The sequence below is a fragment of the Oncorhynchus gorbuscha genome, linkage group LG26 (assembly GCF_021184085.1).
Source record: "Oncorhynchus gorbuscha isolate QuinsamMale2020 ecotype Even-year linkage group LG26, OgorEven_v1.0, whole genome shotgun sequence".
NCBI lineage: Eukaryota > Metazoa > Chordata > Actinopteri > Salmoniformes > Salmonidae > Oncorhynchus > Oncorhynchus gorbuscha.
The window spans coordinates 36,241,691-36,263,701 of NC_060198.1; the positions used below are offsets into that span (position 1 = coordinate 36,241,691).

At 44.4% G+C, this 22,011-nt stretch overlaps 2 protein-coding genes across 9 annotated transcripts in view; one reads left to right on the forward strand and one right to left on the reverse strand.

The window, feature by feature from the left end:
• Positions 1 to 1,255: 1,255 nt before the first annotated feature.
• On the reverse strand, positions 1,256 to 10,098 carry LOC124016003 (phosphoinositide 3-kinase regulatory subunit 5-like). Of its 8 annotated transcripts, none has more exons than XR_006835282.1 (8): positions 9,934 to 10,095; positions 6,182 to 6,292; positions 4,748 to 4,888; positions 4,536 to 4,638; positions 4,131 to 4,200; positions 3,802 to 3,979; positions 2,930 to 2,992; positions 1,256 to 2,802 (listed from the first exon to the last, which is right to left on the reverse strand). XR_006835282.1 is itself a non-coding variant. In XM_046331520.1 (8 exons), the coding sequence occupies exons 2-6, from the start codon at positions 6,219 to 6,221 to the stop codon at positions 4,193 to 4,195; spliced, it is 294 nt and encodes a 97-aa protein (XP_046187476.1). In that variant the 5' UTR covers positions 6,222 to 6,292; positions 9,934 to 10,098; the 3' UTR covers positions 1,256 to 1,807; positions 3,802 to 3,979; positions 4,131 to 4,192. The 8 variants fall into 8 exon arrangements, 2 of the variants coding, with proteins under 2 accessions (XP_046187476.1, XP_046187475.1); XM_046331520.1 differs by lacking the exon at positions 2,930 to 2,992 and adding an exon at positions 5,328 to 5,401 and having other exon boundaries at positions 1,256 to 1,807; positions 4,820 to 4,888; positions 9,934 to 10,098; XR_006835283.1 differs by adding an exon at positions 5,328 to 5,401 and having other exon boundaries at positions 1,256 to 3,979; positions 9,934 to 10,098.
• A 4,161-nt stretch (positions 10,099 to 14,259) lies between these two features.
• Positions 14,260 to 22,011, forward strand: part of ntn1b (netrin 1b) — a 70,846-nt gene continuing 63,094 nt past the window's right edge. The window contains exons 1-2 of the mRNA XM_046332068.1: positions 14,260 to 14,497; positions 14,816 to 15,860. Of these exons, the coding sequence (XP_046188024.1) occupies positions 14,846 to 15,860 (1,015 nt within the window). The 5' untranslated portion in view covers positions 14,260 to 14,497; positions 14,816 to 14,845. The remainder of the gene's footprint in view (positions 14,498 to 14,815; positions 15,861 to 22,011) is intronic.

Below are 22,011 nucleotides of genomic sequence, written 5' to 3' on the forward strand. Positions count from 1 at the left end.
TTAGAAGCTTCTGATAGGCTAATTGACATCATTTGAGTCAATTGGAGGTGTACATGTGGATGTATTTCAAGGTCAACCTTCAAACTCAGTACCTCTTTGCTTGACATCATGGGAAAATCAAAAGAAATCAGCCAAGACCTCAGAATAAAAAATGATAGACCTCCACAAGTCTGGTTCATCCTTGGGAGCAATTTCCAAATGCCTGAAGGTACCATGTTCATCTGTACAAACAATAGTACGCAAGTATAAACACCATGGGACCATGCAGCCATTATACCTCTCAGGAAGGAGACATGTTCTGTCTCCTAGAGATGAACGTACTTTGGTGCGAAAAGTGCAAATCATTTCCAGAACAACAGCAAAGGACCTTGTGAAGATTCTGGAGGAAACAGGTACAAAGTATCTATATCAACAGTAAAACGAGTCCTATATTTACATAACCTGAAAGGCCACTCAGCAAGGAAGAAGCCACTGCTCCAAAACCGCCATAAATAAAAAGCCAGACAACGGTTTGCAACTGCACATGGGGTCAAAGATCGTACTTTTTGGAGAAATGTCCTCTGGCCTGATGAATCAAAAATAGAACTGTTTGGCCATAATGACCATCGTTATGTTTGGAGGAAAAAGGGAAGGCTTGCAAGCTAAAGAACACCATCCCAACCGTGAAGCATGGGGGTGGCAGCATCATGTTGAGGGGGTGCTTGCTGCAGGAGGCACTGGGGCACTTCACAAAATACATGGCCTCATGAGGAAGGAAAATTATGTGGATATATTGAAGTAACATCTCATGATATCAGTCAGGAAGTTAAAGCCTGGTCGCAAATGGGTCTTCCAAATGGACAATGACCCTATGCATACTTCATAAGTTGTGGTAAAATTGCTTAAGGACAACAAAATGTCAAGGTATTGGAGTGGCCATCACAAAGCCCTGACCTCAATCCTATTTAAAATGTGTGGGCAGAACTGTAAAAGCATGTGGGAGCAAGGAGGCCTACAAACCTGACTCAGTTACACCAGCTCTGTCAGGAGGAATGGGCCAAAATGCATGTGGAAGGCTACCCAAAACATTTGACCCAAGTTAAACATTTTAAAGGCAATGCTACCAAATACTAATTGAGTGTATGTACACTTTTGACCCACTGGGAATGTGATGAAAGGAATAAAGCCTGAAATAAGTCATTCTCTCTACTATTATTCTGACTTTTCACATTCTTAAAATAAAGTGGTGATCCTAACTGACCTAAGACAGGGCATTTTTACTAGGATTAAATGTCAGGAATTTTGAAAAACTGAGTTGAAATGTATTTGGCTAAGGTGTATGTCAATTTCCAACTTCAACTGTATGTATACATGACTGTATGTTGCTTTGGATAAAAGCTTCATGCTCAATGGAATACATTATTATTAGGACATGTGGGTGTTTATGTCTGAGTGGTTTAGGAGAGAGAGTAGCCTAGTCCAGTGTTTTATGACAGTTGAGAGCCACAGGAGGTGATGGGCAGGCAGAGCAGGGAGCAGAAGGAGGGGTGCAGTGGCTGGACCTGACCAGGCCGTCTCCTGTGAGACCTCCAGTCAGAACCGCTGCCTGGTTTGCAGCACAATGACACCTCACACCTACACACAACAAAATAATTATTGGGTCAGCAACATGTCATGTAAAATAATTCTGTAATATACTGTATATTGGCAGCACATGATCATGCCTGTGGTTGGTTTAATTGATACTGTATCTGATGACACATTGGGTGATCTTCTTCTCATCCTGGTCCAGACACACAGGGAAGGTGGTCCCACTGCCCCCACTCACCTGTTAATATGATATCTGAGTTAGAGTGACTAACGACATCAATTTGTTAGTAGTGGTGGGTGGTATATGGGGCTTTGGTGACAAAACGGATGGCACTGCGATAGATTGCATCCAGTTTTCTGAGCAGAGTGTTGGAGGCTATGTTGTAAATGACATCGCTGAAGTCGAGGATCGGTAGGATAGTCAGTTTTACGAGGGTATGTTTGGCAACGTGAGTGAAGGAGGCTTTATTGCGAAATAGGAAGCCGACTCTAGATTTAATTTTGGATTGGAGATGCTTAATATGAGTCTGGAAGGAGAATTTATAGTCTAGCCAGACACCTAGGTATTTGTAGTTGTCCACATATGCTAAGTCAGAACCAATGGGGGCCCCTGAGTAAAGGGTCGGAATTCGACCATGATTACTACAAGTTTAGATAGATGGCTAGACTAAATGATCAATCAAATTGAGTGACTGATATACAGTACCAAGAAAAATAGCTGATGCACAACCAAATTTCGGTATTGCACCTTGTGTATTCTAAGTTTGGACACGCCTACTCATTCCAGGGTTCGATGATGTGTTATTTCATAGTTGTGATGTCTTCACTATTATTCTACAATGTATGAAATAGTAAAAATGAAGAAAAACCTTTGAATGTGTAGGTGTGTCAACTTTTGACTGGTACTACATCTCAACACTGCATTCAGATACACTGTGAAACATTGTAGGATACAAGGAAATTCAATACAGGCACATCTGTCTACACCAGTAAATGGATGATTGAGTCCACATGACTGATGTTTTTCACACATACAGACAGGGTGGAGGGCACAGACAAGCTGGAGGTCAGGGAGTCCCGGAGAACATAGTATTTGGAGCAGGTGGACACAGTGGAGATCCGGTGGTCTGTATCGGTTCTTTCTTGTTTCCTCATCCTCCTCTTCCTTGTCTCTGTAAAGGTTAAAGACTGGGAGCCGGTCCAGCTCACTCTGAAGAATGTCTTTTAAAATGTCTGAACGAATACACAGAATTACATCATTGACAATCCACAGACACAAAGGCTATACAGATTTTACAGTATGGGTTTGAAATTTACTGTCTTGGATATGGAGAAAGAAGCAATGGGAAAAGCTCATTACCGAAGTTGTCCTTATCCCAGGAGTACATGTGACATTTGGCTAAGGGCAGTGCATGGACATTTCCTAATAATAAGAGAAAGAACCAAGACTAAATCAGATCAAGTAGGATCAAGCATTGTATGTGCCACTGAGTTTCTCATTACTCAACATTTGACTTCCTCATCTGTCTCTCTCTAATCATCTCCAGTCCGTCCTGTTTGCCCAAAGTTGACCAGCTTATCTGTTCCAGGAACCCCTCAGATGGTGAGATTATGATGACGCATGTAGTAAAATTCTCTCACCAGGGCCTGTATGGCAGTCTGGAGGGGGTATGCAAATTCTCTCCACCAGGGCCTGTATGGCAGTCTGGAGGGGGTATGCAAATTCTCTCACCAGGGCCTGTATGGCAGTCTGGAGGGGGTATGCAAATTCTCTCACCAGGGCCTGTATGGCAGTCTGGAGGGGATATGCAAATTCTCTCACCAGGGCCTGTATGGCAGTCTGGAGGGGGTATGCAAATTCTCTCACCAGGGCCTGTATGGCAGTCTGGAGGGGGTATGCAAATTCTCTCACCAGGGCCTGTGTGGCAGTCTGGAGGGGGTATGCAAATTCTCTCACCAAGGCCTGTATGGCAGTCTGGAGGGGGTATGCAAATTCTCTCACCAGGGCCTGTATGGCAGTCTGGAGGGGGTATGCAAATTCTCTCACCAGGGCCTGTATGGCAGTCTGGAGGGGGTATGCAAATTCTCTCACCAGGGCCTGTATGGCAGTCTGGAGGGGGTATGCAAATTCTCTCACCAGGGCCTATATGGCAGTCTGCAGGGGGTATGCAAATTCTCCCAGACGTGACACTGTGAACACATCATTTAGGAATCACATATAATAGGACATACCTGCAGTGCATGATGCAGTGTCTGGAGGGGGTACTTGGTCCTCAGGGCAGCCTGGAAGGCATGTTTGATCAGGGTGATGGAGGTGTCCCTCTGGGAGTGACAGACACCACTCAGCTGCTCAGAGACAGACATGAGCTCGGGAGGGACATCCTCGCCTAGGCTCATTAACAATACCATCCTAATACAGTCACACACACACACACATTATGAACACACACATACATTATGAGCACACACACAACAAAGAGGAGAACAGTGGTTTGTGTTTAAATGTTTCAAGTTGGAGCGATGTTGAATGATTTAATCATGGATGGTCTGTGTTGACGTACATAGTTTTGCAGTGATTGGTGGTGGTGGTCAAGCCCTGTTCTTCTCTCACTAGTCTGTGAAATTAGATACCTGGTGGAAATACAGTATAAGTGATGGTGTTACCTTTTGTATTGTTTAAACCAGGGCTCTCCAACCCTGTCCCTGGAGAACTACCTTCCTGTAGGTTTTTGATCCAACTCCAGTAACTATCCTGATTCAGTTTATCAACCAGCTGATTATTATAATCAGGTGTGCTAGATTAGAGTTGGAGTGAAAACCTACAGGATGGTAGTGTTGGAGAGCCCTGGTTTAAACAATAGTGCCTCCATGTGGAAGAAAATGGAACTTGAATCAGGACAGTGACAAGTGACAGATGAAATGAGACCCAGACAAACAGGAAGGCTGTATAGTCTAGGGTTCAATACCTGGCACCCTGAGCTCCTGCTGGATGAGGGAGAGCAGGTGTCGGCTGGCGCTGCAGCAGGGCTCTGGCCAGGACAGGAAACAGTGGAACACCTCACAGGCATCCTGCAGCACCCCAGAGTCAGAGGAGAAGTGAGGGGTCTGAAACAGGAGAGATACTTACTGGATCATCTGAGAACTACGGTACATTGGACTGGACTGAGTCTGTCCTCACGTGGGTTTCCGGTCACGGTTGGTGGTGAGGATGAGTTTCTGTGGTGTGGCGGTCTACTGTATCTGTGCTCACCTGCAGAACAGTGGAAGAGAACAGGAGAGCCAGTGGGACCACCAGCACATCCTGGGACTGTTCAAGAACCTACAGAATATAGAATTACATTACAGCTCCATTACAGTTACATTACAGCTACATTACTGCTCCATTATAGTTACATTACTGCTCCATTATAGCTACATTACAGTTACAGTAAATTACACAGATAATTCTTCCATAAAGCCCAGCTCTGTGGAGTGTACGGCTTAAAGTGGTCCTATGGACAGATAATCCAATCTCCGCTGTGGAGCGTTTGCAGCTTTTTCAGGGTTATATTTTGTCTCTTTGTTGCCTCTGATTAATGCCCTCCTTGCCTGCTCTATGGGTTTTGGTGGGTGGCCCTCTCTTGGCAGGCTTGTTGTAGTGCCATATTCTTTCAATTTTTTATAATGGATTTAATGGTGCTCCTTAGGATGTTCAAAGTTTCTGATATTTTTTTATAACCCAACCCTGATCTGTACTTATCCACAACTTTGTCCCTGACCTGTTCAGAGAGCTCCTTGATCTTCATGGTGCTGCTTGCCTGGTGGTGCTTCATGGTGTTGCAGACTCTGGGGCCTTTCAGAACAGGTGTATATATGGACTGAGATCATGTGACAGATCATGTGACACTTAGATTGCACACAAGTGGACTTTATTTAACTAATTATGTGACTTCTGCAGTTAATTGGTTGTACCAGATCTTATTTTTGGGCTACTTAGCAAAGGGGGTGAACACATATGCACAAACCACTTTTCCATTTTAATTATTTTTTATTTTTTTATTTCACTTCACCAATTTGGACTATTTTGTGTATGTCCATTGCATGGAATCCAAATAAAAATCCATTTAAATTACAGGTTGTAATGCAACAAAATAGGAAAAACACCAAGGGGGGTGAATACTTTTGCAAGGCACTGTACCACACCCCCTCGTGCCTTATTGCTTGATTGTCACTCAGGAGTGCTATGATAGAGCCTGATACTTCATAGATTTGTTCATTTTGAGTGACTTAGGCCCTAGAAATTTCCTAGAAATCATCTAAATTTCCTGTTTGACGTGTGACCTATGTGTCACCTCTTTCCTTTCCCGTTTGACTCATGGCGAAACTAGATGACCCAACGTTTTAACACTGTTTCACAACAATGGGAGTATTTTTTATGAATGAAAATACAGATGATTGACTACATAACCAATGCACCCCATTCATTACCATTCAGACGTGAAAGTGGTGAAATTTCACACGGATTAATTATATCCAGAGATTACATTTGGATTTTGAGATGATTGAACTTCCTTCTTAAGAGATGTGCTTTTCAAAGACCATTAGATCAGTAAATCTAAGTGATGAGGCTTACCGTTCCAGGGCTGTGTTGGGAGAGCTGTGGCCCAGGCCATAAAGGCACCTGTCCAGGGCGTGGTGCAAATGGTCCTCTGTGCACGAGGTGTGCTCCATTTTAGATAATCTCCTGCAGAAGCATCACAGGATTTTCAGTAGTTGAACAACATTGGCGTTTTTTACTTAATTACTTGCAACCACAAGTGTTTGTTCTGTGGATGACTAAAAGCTGCAATAAATGGTGATGGAGAAGTCTATCAGAAAAGAACACTTCCATGTTTCAGCAGTGTGAACTCCCCTGGCTCTTTGTTAATCCACAGACTGATGATCAGATTGGGCATACAGTGACGTGCGAAAGTATTCGGCCCCTTGAACTTTGCGACCTTTTGCCACATTTCAGGCTTCAAACATAAAGATATAAAACTGTATTTTTTTGTGAAGAATCAACAACAAGTGGGACACAATCATGAAGTGGAACGAGATTTATTGCATATTTCAAACTTTTTTAACAAATCAAAAACTGAAAAATTGGATGTGCAAAATTATTCAGCCCCCTTAAGTTAATACTTTGTAGCGCCACCTTTTGCTGCGATTACAGCTGTAAGTCGCTTGGGGTATGTCTCTATCAGTTTTGCACATCGAGAGACTGAATTTTTTTCCCATTCCTCCTTGCAAAACAGCTCGAGCTCAGTGAGGTTGGATGGAGAGCATTTGTGAACAGCAGTTTTCAGTTCTTCCCACAGATTCTCGATTGAATTCAGGTCTGGACTTTGACTTGGCCATTCTAACACCTGGATATGTTTATTTTTGAACCATTCCATTGTAGATTTTGCTTTATGTTTTGGATCATTGTCTTGTTGGAAGACAAATCTCCGTCCCAGTCTCAGGTCTTTTGCAGACTCCATCAGGTTTTCTTCCAGAATGGTCCTGTATTTGGCTCCATCCATCTTCCCATCAATTTTAACCATCTTCCCTGTCCCTGCTGAAGAAAAGCAGGCCCAAACCATGATGCTGCCACCACCATGTTTGACAGTGGGGATGGTGGGTTCAGGGTGATGAGCTGTGTTGCTTTTACGCCAAACATAACGTTTTGCATCGTTGCCAAAAAGTTCAATTTTGGTTTCATCTGACCAGAGCACCTTCTGCCACATGTTTGGTGTGTCTCCCAGGTGGCTTGTGACAAACTTTAAAAAACACTTTTTATGGATATCTTTAAGAAATGGCTTTCTTCTTGCCACTCTTCCATAAAGGCTGTTGTTGATTCTTCACAAAAGAATACAGTTTTATATCTTTATGTTTGAAGCCTGAAATGTGGCAAAAGGTCGCAAAGTTCAAGGGGGCCGAATTCTTTCGCAAGGCACTGTATATTGAATAAGTAAAGCTGCTGTGACCTCCCACACAGACCTGGGTCCCCATGGGGCCCTATATTTAGCCTGGAGGGTCTCTTTCTTAATGTGTGCAGACAGGAAGATGTCATTGTGAAGTACAGCTGGGGTCCAAAGACAGCCCTGCCACTGTTGCCATGCAACAGGGACTGAGATGTCAATAGGAAACTGAGGGTCACCTGTGGCAGAGCAAACAGAAAAAGAGCCTCCCTATTATGACTACTTGGAACGTGACTAAGGAAGCACTCCGAGGGTAAAGTTCATACCCTACATGAGATAAGGAGATATTTAGATGTAATGGCAGTTAAAGATCACTCTGAAACTGTTGTATATCATTTCAGCCAGTAGTTTTGAAAATAATGCTCACGAACCAAAACGGGTCCCTGTTTTTTGTGTACTATGTCATCGAATTGTGTACGACATCATCTATTTCGTGTGATGTTAGGAATTGTGCAATTTGTATGATACAGTATCATACGAATTTAGCAATTTCTGTGATGTGTTACAAATCCAATTTGCGCAATATGTTACATATTTGTTGTGCTTAAGATCCCAGAAGTGCTTCTTTAAGGCAGGAATGTGATGACATGGAATAATAAAATTACATTGCCCCTTTCACCGAAACCTTTCCTGTGCACACGTACCATATTTACAGTTGTGTTGTGTGAACTTGATGGTAGCTTTCACGTACACTACATCACCAAATGTATGTGGCCACCTGCTCATCAAACATCTCATTCAAAAATCATGGGCCTTAATATAGAGTTGGACCCCCCTCTGCTGCTATAACAGCCTCCACTCTTCTGCGAAGGCTTTCCACTAGATGTTGGAACATTGCTGCGGGGAATTTCTTCCATTCAGCTACAAGAGCATTAGTGAGATCTAGCACTGCTATAGGGCGATTAGGTGTTCGATGGGGTGAGGTCAGGGCTCTGTGCAGGCCAGTCAAGTTCTTCCACACCGATGTCGACAAAACATTTCTGTATGGACCTCATTTTGTGCACGGGGGAATTGTCATGCTGAAACTGGAAAGGACCTTCCCCAAACTGTTGCCACAAAGTTGGAAGCAAATAATAATCTAGAATGTCATTGTATGCTGTAGCATTAAGATTTCCCTTCATTGGCACTAAGGGGCCTATCCCGAACCATGAAAAACAGTCCCAGACCATTTTTCTTCCTCCACCAAACTTTACTGTTTGCATCGTGCATTGGGGAAGGTAGTGTTCTCCTGCCATCCGCCAAGCCAGATTAGTCCGTCGGCTGCCAGATGGTGAAGAGTGATTCATAACGCCAGATAACGCGTTTCCACTGCTCCAGAGTCTAATGACAGTGAGCTTTACACCACTCCAGCCGACTCTTGGCATTACGCATGGTGATCTTAGGCTTGTGTGCGGCTGCTCGGCCATGGAAACCCATTTCATGAAGCTCCCGACTAACAGTTATTGTGGTGAGGTTGCTTCTAGAGGCAGTTTGGAACTCAGTAGTGAGTGTTGCAACCCGAGGACAGACGATTTTTACACACTATGCGCTTCAGTACTCAAAGGTCTCATTCTATGAGCTTGTGTGGCCTACCACTTTGTGGCTGAGCCGTTGTTGCTCCTAGACGTTTCCACTTCACACACACAATAACAGCACTTACAGTTTACCCGGGCAGCTCTAGCTGGGCAGAAATTTGATTAACTGATTTGTTGGAAACGGGGCATCCAATGACGGTGCCACGTTGAAAGTCTCTGAGTTCTTCCGTAAGGTTATTCTACTGACAATTTTCTACTTGACATTACTGTACTGGCCCTGGCCAGACTTCCAACCTCAGCAGAGGAAGCAGGTGTCACCCTGTGACATTGTTCCTGTGATCCATGGTGCCGGCCGGAGGACTCCCATATAACACAGGGACAACAATATTGTACTGGGAGCAAAAATAACTGAGTGTGTTGGAATACATGAAGCAACACCACAACGATCATTTTGTGACTTGGTTAAGACTGTTGTTGACAGAATGTGTGGATGGTATGTTGAAAGAGGAACAGGAAACGAAGGCTTTAGCAAAACGTTGCCTTTGCAGCAACATTTTTTTGAAGTTTTAGAAATGTCACACTTCTGCTAAATGGGCCCGTTTTCTAAGGCATCTAAGTGACTGATCCTGGCTTGCACCAGAGGTGAGATCAGTGTTGTTGTTGGGTACAGAGGGTATCAACACTGCACACACACTCAACTGCAGTTTTAACTCAAATCTTAAGTTTCAATTATTTTCCTTTCCCAAGTCTTTGAGTCACGACACACACCAACAAGTTCCTGCACAGTGTCTAAATTATTCTAGGAGAAAGGACCTGTTGACATTTCATCAAAGCAGTAGACCAGACACTGAGTGAAGATTGTTAAATCTTACCTGCAGCTGTCCTGAAGGGTGTGTCATTCAGTAGTGCTTTATATCCCAGAGTTTTTTTCTTCCATCCAGCTGTGGCTCACCAGTGGAAGGGACACGAATACAGTGACCACATCCTTCAGTGTGTGTGCTGCCACAGCCCAACGAAAATAGATGATCCAAATGCAAAGTCAAGTGAGCATGTGTAGCTAAACAGGAACTGAATGAAAGCCATGTTGAGGAGGTAGTTGGCATTGTGGTGGTATGAGGGCAGAGGCATTTCAAATTCATTTACCTAATTTAACATATTGTCAAGAGATTGACAGCTTGTCAAAGTAATTAAGTAGGCCTACTTCTATCTAAGTATTGGACAGATTATAATGTCTGAAAAATTGCATAACATTGAGAACTTCTGGTCAACTGAAACTGTAAAGCATATTTGAAGTCTTACAGTTAGACCCAGCGATATGACATATGAAGTAGATGCAGAAAATCAACAGCATAGTGGGTGTCCACAAGATTAGCACAGCAAAGTCAAAATGGTCTTTATCATACAAATTCATGAAAACAAATGTGCTTTTCGGTCTTAATTTAAGTTTAGGGTTAGTCATAACATTAGCAGTGTGGTTAAGGTTAGGGTTAACGTTATGGTAAGGTTTGGGGCGGCAGTGGTTAGAGCATTGGACTAGTAACCGGAAGGTTGCAAGTTCAAATCCCTGAGCTGACAAGGTACAAATCTGTCATTCTGCCCCTGAACAGGCAGTTAACCCACTGTTCCTTGGCCATCATTGAAAATAAGAATTTGTTCTTAACTGACTTGCCTAGTTAAATAATAAAAAAATTTAAAATAGGAGGTGTTTTAGCCATAATTATGACTTTGTGGCTGTGGTAACTCGTGATGACCAGCAGTGGGTCAATTTTCGCAACAACTATGAGCGTTGAAGTGCGAGGCTCAATTGCACTGCTGTTTTGGTGCGCTGGCTAATACGCCGTGAACAGCGTGAAGCGAACCCAATGCACATGCGCTGTGTGTGATTTCAAGACGGCCCACGCTTGGATTGCGTCCTACCTGACAGGTCGCTCCTACCAGGTGGCGTGGCGAGAATCTGTCTCCTCACCACGCGCTCTCACCACTGGTGTCCCCCAGGGCTCTGTTCTTGGCCCTCTCCTATTCTCGCTATACACCAAGTCACTTGGCTCTGTCATAACCTCACATGGTCTCTCTTATCATTGCTATGCAGACGACACACAATTAATCTTCTCCTTTCCCCCTTCTGATGACCAGGTGGCGAATCGCATCTCTGCATGTCTGGCAGACATATCAGTGTGGATGACGGATCACCACCTCAAGCTGAACCTCGGCAAGACGGAGCTGCTCTTCCTCCCGGGGAAGGACTGCCCGTTCCATGATCTCGCCATCACGGTTGACAACTCCATTGTGTCCTCCTCCCCAGAGCGCCAAGAACCTTGGCGTGATCCTGGACAACACCCTGTCGTTCTCAACCAACATCAAGGCGGTGGCCCGTTCCTGTAGGTTCATGCTCTACAACATCCGCAGTACGACCCTGCCTCACACAGGAAGTGGCGCAGGTCCTAATCCAGGCACTTGTCATCTCCCGTCTGGATTACTGCAACTCGCTGTTGGCTGGGCTCCCTGCCTGTGCCATTAAACCCCTTCAACTCATCCAGAACGCCGCAGCCCGTCTGGTGTTCAACCTTCCCAAGTTCTCTCACGTCACCCCGCTCCTCCGTTCTCTCCACTGGCTTCCAGTTGAAGTTCGATCCGCTACAAGACCATGGTGCTTTTGCCTACTGGAGCTGTGAGGGGAACGGCACTCAGTACCTCCAGGCTCTGATCAGGCCCTACACCCAAACAAGGGCACTGCGTTCATCCACCTCTGGCCTGCTCGCCTCCCTACCACTGAGGAAGTACAGCTCCCGCTCAGCCCAGTCAAAACTGTTCGCTGCCCTGGCCCCCCAATGGTGGAACAAACTCCCTCACGACGCCAGGACAGCGGAGTCAATCACCACCTTCCGGAGACACCTGAAACCCCACCTCTTTAAGGAATACCTAGGATAGGATAAGTAATCCCTCTCACCCCCCTTAAGTTTTAGATGCACTATTGTAAAGTGACTGTTCCACTGGATGTCATAAGGTGAATGCACCAATTTGTAAGTTGCTAAATGACTTAAATGTAAATGTAAATGTAAGACTAGTCATTCAACTGAGACTGCTCTCCTCTGTATCACGGAGGCGCTCCGCACTGCTAAAGCTAACTCTCTCTCCTCTGCTCTCATCCTTCTAGATCTATCGGCTGCCTTCGATACTTGGATTGCGTCCTACCTGACAGGTCGCTCCTACCAGGTGGCGTGGCGAGAATCTGTCTCCTCACCACGCGCTCTCACCACTGGTGTCCCCCAGGGCTCTGTTCTTGGCCCTAACTTGGCTCTGTCATAACCTCACATGGTCTCTCCTATCATTGCTATGCAGACGACACACAATTAATCTTCTCCTTTCCCCTTCTGATGACCAGGTGGCGAATCGCATCTCTGCATGTCTGGCAGACATATCAGTGTGGATGACGGATCACCACCTCAATGAACTAAAACTGCCCGTTCCATGATCTCGCCATCACGGTTGACAACTCCATTGTGTCCTCCTTCCCAGAGCGCCAAGAACCTTGGCGTGATCCTGGACAACACCCTGTCGTTCTCAACCAACATCAAGTTTCATGCTCTACAACATCCGCAGAGTGACCTCACACAGGAAGCGGCGCAGGTCCTAATCCAGGCACTTGTCATCTCCCGTCTGGATTACTGCAACTTTTAAACCCCTTCAACTCATCCAGAACGCCGCAGCCTTCTGGTGTTCAACCTTCCCAAGTTCTCTCACGTCACCCCGCTCCTCCGTTCTCTCCACTGGCTTCCAGTTGAAGCTGTTTTAAAGACCATGGTGCTTGCCTACGGAATGTACCTCCAGGCTCTGATCAGGCCCTACACCCAAACAAGGGCACTGCGTTCATCCACCTCTGGCCTGCTCGCCTCCCTACCACTGAGGAAGTACAGCTCCCGCTCAGCCCAGTCAAAACTGTTCGCTGCCCTGGCCCCCCAATGGTGGAACAAACTCCCTCACGACGCCAGGACAGCGGAGTCAATCACCACCTTCCGGAGACACCTGAAACCCCACCTCTTTAAGGAATACCTAGGATTAAGTAATCCCAAAGATTTAGATGCACTATTGTAAAGTGACTGTTCCACTGGATGTCATAAGGTGAATGCACCAATTTGTAAGTCGCTCTGGATAAGAGCGTCTGCTAAATGACTTAAATGTAAATGTAAATTGTTGGAGAGTGAAGTCTTGCACCTCGTTCCTCTCAATATCTGGCTTTTAACTAGATGGGATGCCGCTTTTCTCAGATTTGACTTTTCATAGCAGGTTAGGAGAATTTACGCGAAAGGTTAGGATAATTAACGTAGGATAATTATGTTAAGGTTAGGAAAAGGGTACGGTTAGCTAAAAAATGTATTTGACAAAAGTTGTAATCCTTCTAGCCATGACCACATATCTGCTTGTGGCGACATCTTTTCGCTGTTTTAATGAATGAAAATTTTTGACACACAAAACTTTTTCAATATGGGAAAATGTGTGGAACAGGGATGTGACATTGGTTTGCTTTTGGCTGATTATTTTCCATTTTCCCAATCAAGCGTTTACTGAGCTTCAGAGTAAACAACAAACAAACGCGGGCAAAGTCAGCAGTTCTGTCTCAAGGATGGATTCAAATGAATTCCTTTATCGTAACAGTACTTCCCGCCACCGCACGATGTCGCTGCTTGCGTGTAATTTACTGAAGTTTGGCGGGACGACTATCGTTAAAATTGGAGGCAAATCTGATTCCAACGTATCCTACAGATGTACTTCAATAATACGGTTAAGGCTGAGATGAAATCTGTTGGATTGGCACTTTTGTGAGATTCAATGTAAACGTTTTCTTTGTATGATTATTTATCAGTTATATGGTCTTACCGGTTACAGGTGGTAACTTGAGAAGAACACTGAAGTTAGTCATTGGACCTGCCAGCTATGTGATCTTTGAATAATTCAAATAAGATGAAAAAACATCCTAATATCATTGTTGTTTTAATAAGACGATGTAATAAGCTGAATACAAACATATTTCAAATACATTTGAGGGGAGGTATATTTATAATTTATTGTTACACACCAGTGGATGTCGTTGTTCTCTCTTTTAGCTCTGCGAGCATCTCCATATGACCTCAAGCTCTGCTGGATTACAGGGTCTCACTTCTCTGTTCAAACAGTGAGAGCGTCAGAAAGGGAATGGGACAGACAAGAGACAGAGGTAGACGGAGGTGTGACTGAGTGGAAGACAGAGTCAGGGAAGCTAATAGCGAGCTGGTCCTTCCAATTTATGTCTAGAAACCCAGAAAAGGCAAACTAGCGGTAGATTTTCGTGCGTAAAAAAGAGAGTAGGCTGCCCTCTATATTCTTAAGTTTTACAACACTTCTCTTCCAGGCTGAACAGTTATTCGGAGGTAGTGTCCTCTGTGGAGTTTTCTTTGTCTCGTAAGATGATTTCATTCACATACATGTGCATGACTGTTTGTGTTTCATTTGTTTATGTGTGGAGAACAAAACACAGAAATGTACATAGGCTATTGATTTAATATTAACATGTGTGAATATTATGCTTGTTTGTCTTCACCATGGATACTTTCAGATGTAGGCTAAATAGCATTTAAATATAAATGGTCACACACACACACACAAATATATATATATTATTGGCTATTCATTGTGTAATGCATGATATGATAATGTTCCTCTAAATCTATGTAACAAACATCTTAAATATGTCTTTCTTTTTCTACGACTACATTTCAGCGCAAGTGACACTAAAGAGCACGGATTACAATGATAAGGATTTTAGAGGTTTGGGTCACCTCGGTGGCCATTTCTCTGCTGGTTAAGGGGGCTCTTGGAGGTTATGGGATGAGTATGTTTGCTGCCCAGTCGTCCCCTCCAGACCCATGCTATGATGAGAACGGCAACCCCCGGAGGTGCATCCCCGATTTCGTGAACTCGGCTTTCGGGAAGGACGTGCGCGTCTCCAGCACCTGTGGAACCCCGGCCTCAAGGTACTGCGCCGTGACCGAGAAGGGTGAGGAGAGGACTAGGGATTGCCACACCTGCGATTCAGGGGACCCAAAGAAAACTCATCCACCTGCGTATTTAACTGATTTGAACAACCCTCATAACCTCACCTGCTGGCAGTCAGAAAACTATGTCCAGTATCCTCAGAACGTCACGTTCACTTTGTCATTGGGTAAAAAATTTGAGGTCACCTATGTGAGCTTGCAGTTCTGTTCACCCCGACCCGAATCTATGGCTATCTTTAAGTCCATGGACTATGGCAAATCCTGGGTTCCTTTCCAATTCTACTCTACCCAGTGTAAGAAGATGTATAACAAGCAGAATAAGGCGGCAATTACCAAGCAGAATGAACAAGAGGCGATTTGCACAGATTCTCACACGGACATGCACCCGCTGACAGGTGGGCTCATTGCGTTCAGCACCTTGGATGGCAGACCCTCGGCGCACGACTTCGACAACTCTCCGGTGCTGCAGGACTGGGTGACAGCCACCGACATCAAGGTTACGTTCAGCCGACTGCACACGTTTGGGGATGAGAACGAGGACGACTCGGAGCTGGCTAGAGATTCCTACTTTTACGCGGTATCAGACCTGCAGGTTGGCGGGCGGTGCAAGTGCAGCGGTCACGCTTCAAAGTGCGTTAAAGAAAGGGAAGGAAACCTGGTATGCGAGTGCAAGCACAACACCGCGGGGCCGGAATGTGACAGGTGCAAACCTTTCCACTATGACCGTCCTTGGCAGCGCGCAACCGCAAGAGAGGCAAACGAATGTGTTGGTAAGTCAGCTATTTACCTTAATAACTCAAAGCTTTGCGCTGTAACGTATTTTTTTCGAGATTTAAATATACTTTCTAAATTGCAAGACTCATAATGATCTAAAGTATTTTGTGTGATTGCGCAGGTTTCTCATTATGCCTATAAAAACGCATTTACGCATAGTCTAACGCAGACCTGATTTGTTCATGATTCCGTTTCTTAAATTCAAATTCAATTTAAGCATCTCACATTGATCCAATATGAATTAGGCTTTGTAAACCACCGATTGTTTTGGCTAATTCGTTTTATTTAAATCGTTTAATTGTGTCAAATAAAACTAATGCACCGCGCATTCGTAAATTACACCAGTAAATGAATTACCCTGTTCAAATATGCCCTATTTGATAACGAATCAAAATGGCAAAACCACATTAATTGTGAGGAGGGGATTTTATTCAGGTATATCAACCAATTTGAAAAAGTCAGCATAATGTATATCAAATGTTGTCGCCAATAACCATCTTATTGTGTTAATGTAAAAAATGGATTTTGTTAAAAATTAATTAATTAAATGCTTTGAATTGAATAAAGTGAGGCCTGGTCCGTGTTTCAAACTTTGTTTTTATAACTCAAACCACCATACAAAAATGGAATGGCATAGTTAGCTACACATGGCAACGCTGATTAGCTACACATGGCAATGATTTATGCAAAACGTAAATCAAAACCAAAATACAGATATTTTGAAAAAATGTAACCACAATGTGTTGGCCTAATTACATTTTTTTTAAACGTTGTTTTGTGATATAATATGTTACACTCATGTCAAAATGCACTGTAATACTCATCAACTTTTGACTAGCCTTGAATTAATTAACATTTAAATCTCTTCCTTTATCTTCATCCCCCTTTAAAAATAATGTACAATGTTCAATTCATGAATTGAATAGTATTTCATCTCCTGAATTGACTGAGTTGACACCAACCATGCCAATGACATGTTTGGATTCTTTAGAACAACTCATCATAGATATAAGTATGTAACCACAGAAATCATTGGAGAGTAAAATTGTTAGATATTGATATCAACAAATGGAACCCCCCTCCTTTTTTTATATTTTTAACATGTCATCTTTGCACACTATCCATTTTGCATTTTGGAGGACATGAAAAACACATGATTACTGTGTAGTTTAAGTGCTTTAACGAGGTTTCTATTTAACTCTCAGAAATTATCCCTGAAAGAAAAGGCAAGAAATGAGTTCCCCGAAAGGAAGTGCGGGTGCCCAAGTGCCGAATTGCAGTTTGAGCAGCGTTTCCGACTGTAGTAGCAGTTCAATAGGAAGGAAACATTGCCCCTGCAGAGACAGACCGTAGAGTTATGTTGTGTTTCTGACTGTAGTAGCAGTTCAATAGGAAGGAAACATTGCCGCTGCAGAGACAGACTCGCAGAGTTATGTTGTGTTTCTGACTGTAGTAGCAGTTCAATAGGAAGGAAACATTGCCCCTGCTGAGACAGATCGCAGAGTTATGTTGTGTTTCTGACTGTAGTAGCAGTTCAATAGGAAACATTGCCCCTGCAGAGACAGACTGTAGAGTTATGTTGTGTTTCTGACTGTAGTAGCAGTTCAATAGGAAGGAAACATTGCCCCTGCAGAGACAGACCGCAGAGTTATGTTGTGTTTCTGACTGTAGTAGCAGTTCAATAGGAAGGAAACATTGCCCCTGCAGAGACAGACCGCAGAGTTATGTTGTGTTTCTGACTGTAGTAGCAGTTCAATAGGAAGGAAACATTGCCGCTGCTGAGACAGATCGCAGAGTTATGTTGTGTTTCTGACTGTAGTAGCAGTTCAATAGGAAGGAAACATTGCCCCTGCAGAGACAGACCGCAGAGTTATGTTGTGTTTCTGACTGTAGTAGCAGTTCAATAGGAAGGAAACATTGCCCCTGCAGAGACAGACCGCAGAGTTATGTTGTGTTTCTGACTGTAGTAGCAGTTCAATAGGAAGGAAACATTGCCCCTGCAGAGACAGACCGCAGAGTTATGTTGTGTTTCTGACTGTAGTAGCAGTTCAATAGGAAGGAAACATTGCCCCTGCAGAGACAGACCGCAGAGTTATGTTGTGTTTCCGACTAGTAGCAGTTGAATAGGAAGGAAACATTGCCCCTGCAGAGACAGACCGCAGAGTTATGTTGTGTTTCCGACTAGTAGCAGTTGAATAGGAAGGAAACATTGCCCCTGCAGAGACAGACCGCAGAGTTATGTTGTGTTTCTGACTGTAGTAGCAGTTCAATAGGAAGGAAACATTGCCCCTGCAGAGACAGACTGCAGAGTTATGTTGTGTTTCTGACTGTAGTAGCAGTTCAATAGGAAACATTGCCCCTGCAGAGACAGACTGCAGAGTTATGTTGTGTTTCTGACTGTAGTAGCAGTTCAATAGGAAACATTGCCCCTGCAGAGACAGACCACAGAGTTATGTTGTGTTTCTGACTGTAGTAGCAGTTCAATAGGAAGGAAACATTGCCCCTGCAGAGACAGACCGCAGAGTTATGTTGTGTTTCTGACTGTAGTAGCAGTTCAATGGGAAGGAAACATTGCCCCTGCAGAGACAGACCGCAGAGTTATGTTGTGTTTCTGACTGTAGTAGCAGTTCAATAGGAAGGAAACATTGCCCCTGCAGAGACAGACCGCAGAGTTATGTTGTGTTTCTGACTGTAGTAGCAGTTCAATAGGAAGGAAACATTGCCCCTGCAGAGACAGACCGCAGAGTTATGTTGTGTTTCTGACTGTAGTAGCAGTTCAATAGGAAGGAAACATTGCCCCTGCAGAGACAGACCGCAGAGTTATGTTGTGTTTCCGACTGTAGTAGCAGTTCAATAGGAAGGAAACATTGCCTCTGCAGAGACAGACCACAGAGTTATGTTGTGTTTCTGACTGTAGTAGCAGTTCAATAGGAAGGAAACATTGCCCCTGCAGAGACAGACCGCAGAGTTATGTTGTGTTTCTGACTGTAGTAGCAGTTCAATAGGAAGGAAACATTGCCCCTGCAGAGACAGACCGCAGAGTTATGTTGTGTTTCTGACTGTAGTAGCAGTTCAATAGGAAGGAAACATTGCCCCTGCAGAGACAGACTGCAGAGTTATGTTGTGTTTCTGACTGTAGTAGCAGTTCAATAGGAAGGAAACATTGCCCCTGCAGAGACAGACCGCAGAGTTATGTTGTGTTTCTGACTGTAGTAGCAGTTCAATAGGAAACATTGCCCCTGCAGAGACAGACCGCAGAGTTATGTTGTGTTTCTGACTGTAGTAGCAGTTCAATAGGAAGGAAACATTGCCCCTGCAGAGACAGACCGCAGAGTTATGTTGTGTTTCTGACTGTAGTAGCAGTTCAATAGGAAACATTGCCCCTGCAGAGACAGACCGCAGAGTTATGTTGTGTTTCTGACTGTAGTAGCAGTTCAATAGGAAGGAAACATTGCCCCTGCAGAGACAGACCGCAGAGTTATGTTGTGTTTCTGACTGTAGTAGCAGTTCAATAGGAAGGAAACATTGCCCCTGCAGAGACAGACCGCAGAGTTATGTTGTGTTTCTGACTGTAGTAGCAGTTCAATAGGAAGGAAACATTGCCCCTGCAGAGACAGACCGCAGAGTTATGTTGTGTTTCTGACTGTAGTAGCAGTTCAATAGGAAACATTGCCCCTGCAGAGACAGACCACAGAGTTATGTTGTGTTTCTGACTGTAGTAGCAGTTCAATAGGAAACATTGCCCCTGCAGAGACAGACCGCAGAGTTATGTTGTGTTTCTGACTGTAGTAGCAGTTCAATAGGAAACATTGCCCCTGCAGAGACAGACCGCAGAGTTATGTTGTGTTTCTGACTGTAGTAGCAGTTCAATAGGAAACATTGCTCCTGCAGAGACAGACCACAGAGTTATGTTGTGTTTCTGACTGTAGTAGCAGTTCAATAGGAAAAACATTGCCCCTGCAGAGACAGACCGCAGAGTTATGTTGTGTTTCTGACTGTAGTAGCAGTTCAATAGGAAGGAAACATTGCCCCTGCAGAGACAGACCGCAGAGTTATGTTGTGTTTCTGACTGTAGTAGCAGTTCAATAGGAAGGAAACATTGCCCCTGCAGAGACAGACCGCAGAGTTATGTTGTGTTTCTGACTGTAGTAGCAGTTCAATAGGAAACATTGCCCCTGCAGAGACAGACCGCAGAGTTATGTTGTGTTTCTGACTGTAGTAGCAGTTCAATAGGAAACATTGCCCCTGCAGAGACAGACCGCAGAGTTATGTTGTGTTTCTGACTGTAGTAGCAGTTCAATAGGAAACATTGCCCCTGCAGAGACAGACCGCAGAGTTATGTTGTGTTTCTGACTGTAGTAGCAGTTCAATAGGAAGGAAACATTGCCCCTGCAGAGACAGACCGCAGAGTTATGTTGTGTTTCTGACTGTAGTAGCAGTTCAATAGGAAGGAAACATTGCCCCTGCAGAGACAGACCGCAGAGTTATGTTGTGTTTCTGACTGTAGTAGCAGTTCAATAGGAAGGAAACATTGCCCCTGCAGAGACAGACCGCAGAGTTATGTTGTGTTTCTGACTGTAGTAGCAGTTCAATAGGAAGGAAACATTGCCCCTGCAGAGACAGACCACAGAGTTATGTTGTGTTTCTGACTGTAGTAGCAGTTCAATAGGAAGGAAACATTGCCCCTGCAGAGACAGACCACAGAGTTATGTTGTGTTTCTGACTGTAGTAGCAGTTCAATAGGAAACATTGCCCTGCAGAGACAGACCGCAGAGTTATGTTGTGTTTCCGTAAGCAGGTGCTTTTACCAGATTGGATGGGCGATTAAGCTGGTTTTATTGGCATTTTTGGCACATAGAGAATAAACTGCCACTTTGGGCCAAGTCAACTATTCAGAGAGGGACAAAACATGAGGTACTTTGAAACCAGAACTAAGTTTAATTCCATCAGTAGAGTATATTTTTCAACAGATCTGGGCGCTTCTATCAACAGTACCACACAGTATATACACAGAACCTCACAAAACAAACCTCATCTACAGTGAAACAAAACCTGGAAAAGAAACAAGTTCTGGCACTGCCATTGTTGGTTCAATGACACAGAACAAGTGAACAAGTTGTTCCCCTTTGCCCTCTGCATTTAGCCTGTGCAGGGCCGGCATGTCAGTGTGTTTTACTGAAACAAAAGGTTGTCACTTGTGGCATCCATCATGCTGTCAGAATGAGGCCCCTTTCACCACCTCGCTTTCTATGTCAGCAGTGTCATTAGATAAAGCATCAGAACAGGCAGAATAAGCACGCAGTCCAAGGGAAGGGAAGGGAATAATAAGGGTTGCTTGACACCTCGTTGTGTGGAATGGGCGAGGGAGGCTGTTATTCGCTGGGCTACAGCCCAGCTCAGTGGTCTGGCTAAAGGGGCTCAGAATGGCTGCTGCTAATGATCTTTCTGGGATTCCGGTTGGCCCCTGACTTTGAGTACTATCAGAAAGACAGAGAGAGAAGTGGAGAGACAGAGAGGTAGAAAAACAGAGAGAGAGGTGGAGAGACAGAGAGATGGAGAGACAGAGAGATGGAAAGACAGAGCGAGAGGAGGAGAAACAGAGAGAAGTGGAGAGACAGAGAAGTTGAGAGAGAGAAGTGGAGAGACAGAGAGAGAGAGGTGGAGAGAGAGAGAGAGAGGTGGAGAGAGAGAGAGAGGTGGAGAGAGAGAGAGAGAGAGAGAGAGAGAGAGAGAGAGAGTAGAGAGAGAGAGAAGTGGAGAGAAAGAGAGAGAGGGAGAGAGAGAGAAGTAGAGACAGAGAGAAGTGGAGAGACAGAGAGAGAGGTGGAGAGAGAGAAGTAGAGACAGGGAGAAGTGGAGTTAGAGGTGGAGTGAGAGATGTGGAGAGAGAGAAAGAGGTGGAGAGACAGAGAGAAGTGGAGAGAGAGAAAGAGGTGGAGAGACAGAGAGAAGTGGGAGACAGAAAACGGTGGAGAGACAGAGAGACGTGGGGAGACAGAAATAGGTGGAGAGACAGAGAGAAGTGGGGAGGCAGAAATAGGTGGAGAGACAGAGAGAAGTGGGGAGACAGAAAGAGGTGGAGAGACAGAAAGTGAGGTAGAGAGACAGAGAGAAGTGGGAGACAGAAATAGGTGGAGAGACAGAGAG